This window comes from Aplysia californica, unplaced genomic scaffold (genome assembly GCF_000002075.1).
Source record: "Aplysia californica isolate F4 #8 unplaced genomic scaffold, AplCal3.0 scaffold00656, whole genome shotgun sequence".
Taxonomy (NCBI): domain Eukaryota; kingdom Metazoa; phylum Mollusca; class Gastropoda; order Aplysiida; family Aplysiidae; genus Aplysia; species Aplysia californica.
Window position 1 is genome coordinate 177,833 of NW_004797926.1, and position 936 is coordinate 178,768.

A 936-nucleotide genomic window follows, 5' to 3' on the forward strand; every position below is an offset into this window, starting at 1 on the left:
CCCCACCAACCCCAGCCCCACCAACCCCCTCCCCCTAAACCAACCCGTCCACCTAAAAAATAAACCAAAAAAACTCACACATCCAGCCCCGGTAGGCGAGCAGTAGGCGGAGTGAGCAGCGTCTGAGAGCCACAGACAGCACGAACAGGGCCATGCCCGACAGGCAACAGCTACACACCATGGCTGGTACATCTGGGGGACAGGTACGGAAAAACAATAAATAAATGAATAAATAAATAAATAAATAAATACATGAAAAAATGAATAAATATTTAAGTAAATAGGCAAGTAAACAAGTACACTAATAATTTATTATAAGTAAACAAAGGAATGAATGAATGAACGAAAGGATACATGAATGAATGAAAGAATACATGAATGAATGAATGAAAGAAAGAATGAATGAATGAATAAATGAATGAATGAATGAAAACACATTGTGCCAGCTCTAGTCTTAGTTTCAGTTTTTGGACACAAGTTTTTGGACATATGCCCCACAAGTAGGTCGTTTTAAATAAGGGTCGGATGTTATAAGTATAGAGAGCACCATACAAAAAGAAGGGGGGGAAATAATAGGACGCTATATCATTATGTTTGACATGAATACAAGAGCAAAAAAACACCAGAGCACCCGCCAGGTTCGCCCCGTAACCCGTTTGGACCAGTTTATGCACGTAATTTCCGACCCCTTTCGAACCAGTTGAACAGGTGAATTTATTTCACCAAATAGTTATCGGGCGAAATAACGGGTGTAGTTATAAGCGGCATCAAGAACACGCCGGTAAATAAGTGTAAGAAAAGTTCAACTCTTACCAAACACACCTAGATCTACATCGTTTTTAAAAATAATATAACGCTTTGTTCTGCCTGTGATATGTTTTTAGTTTTGGGTGGTGAACTGCCCCATACGTGTGTGTGTGTGTGTGTGTGTGTGTG

The 936-nt window shown here is 40.2% G+C and overlaps 1 protein-coding gene across 1 annotated transcript in view; it reads right to left on the reverse strand.

The window, feature by feature from the left end:
- LOC101849241 (carnitine O-palmitoyltransferase 1, liver isoform) overlaps nucleotides 1-936 on the reverse strand; it is a gene marked incomplete in the record, with an annotated part of 26,408 nt that overhangs the window by 16,372 nt on the left and 9,100 nt on the right. The window contains 1 exon segment of the mRNA XM_013087896.2: nucleotides 79-192. Within this exon segment, the coding sequence (XP_012943350.1) occupies nucleotides 79-192 (114 nt within the window).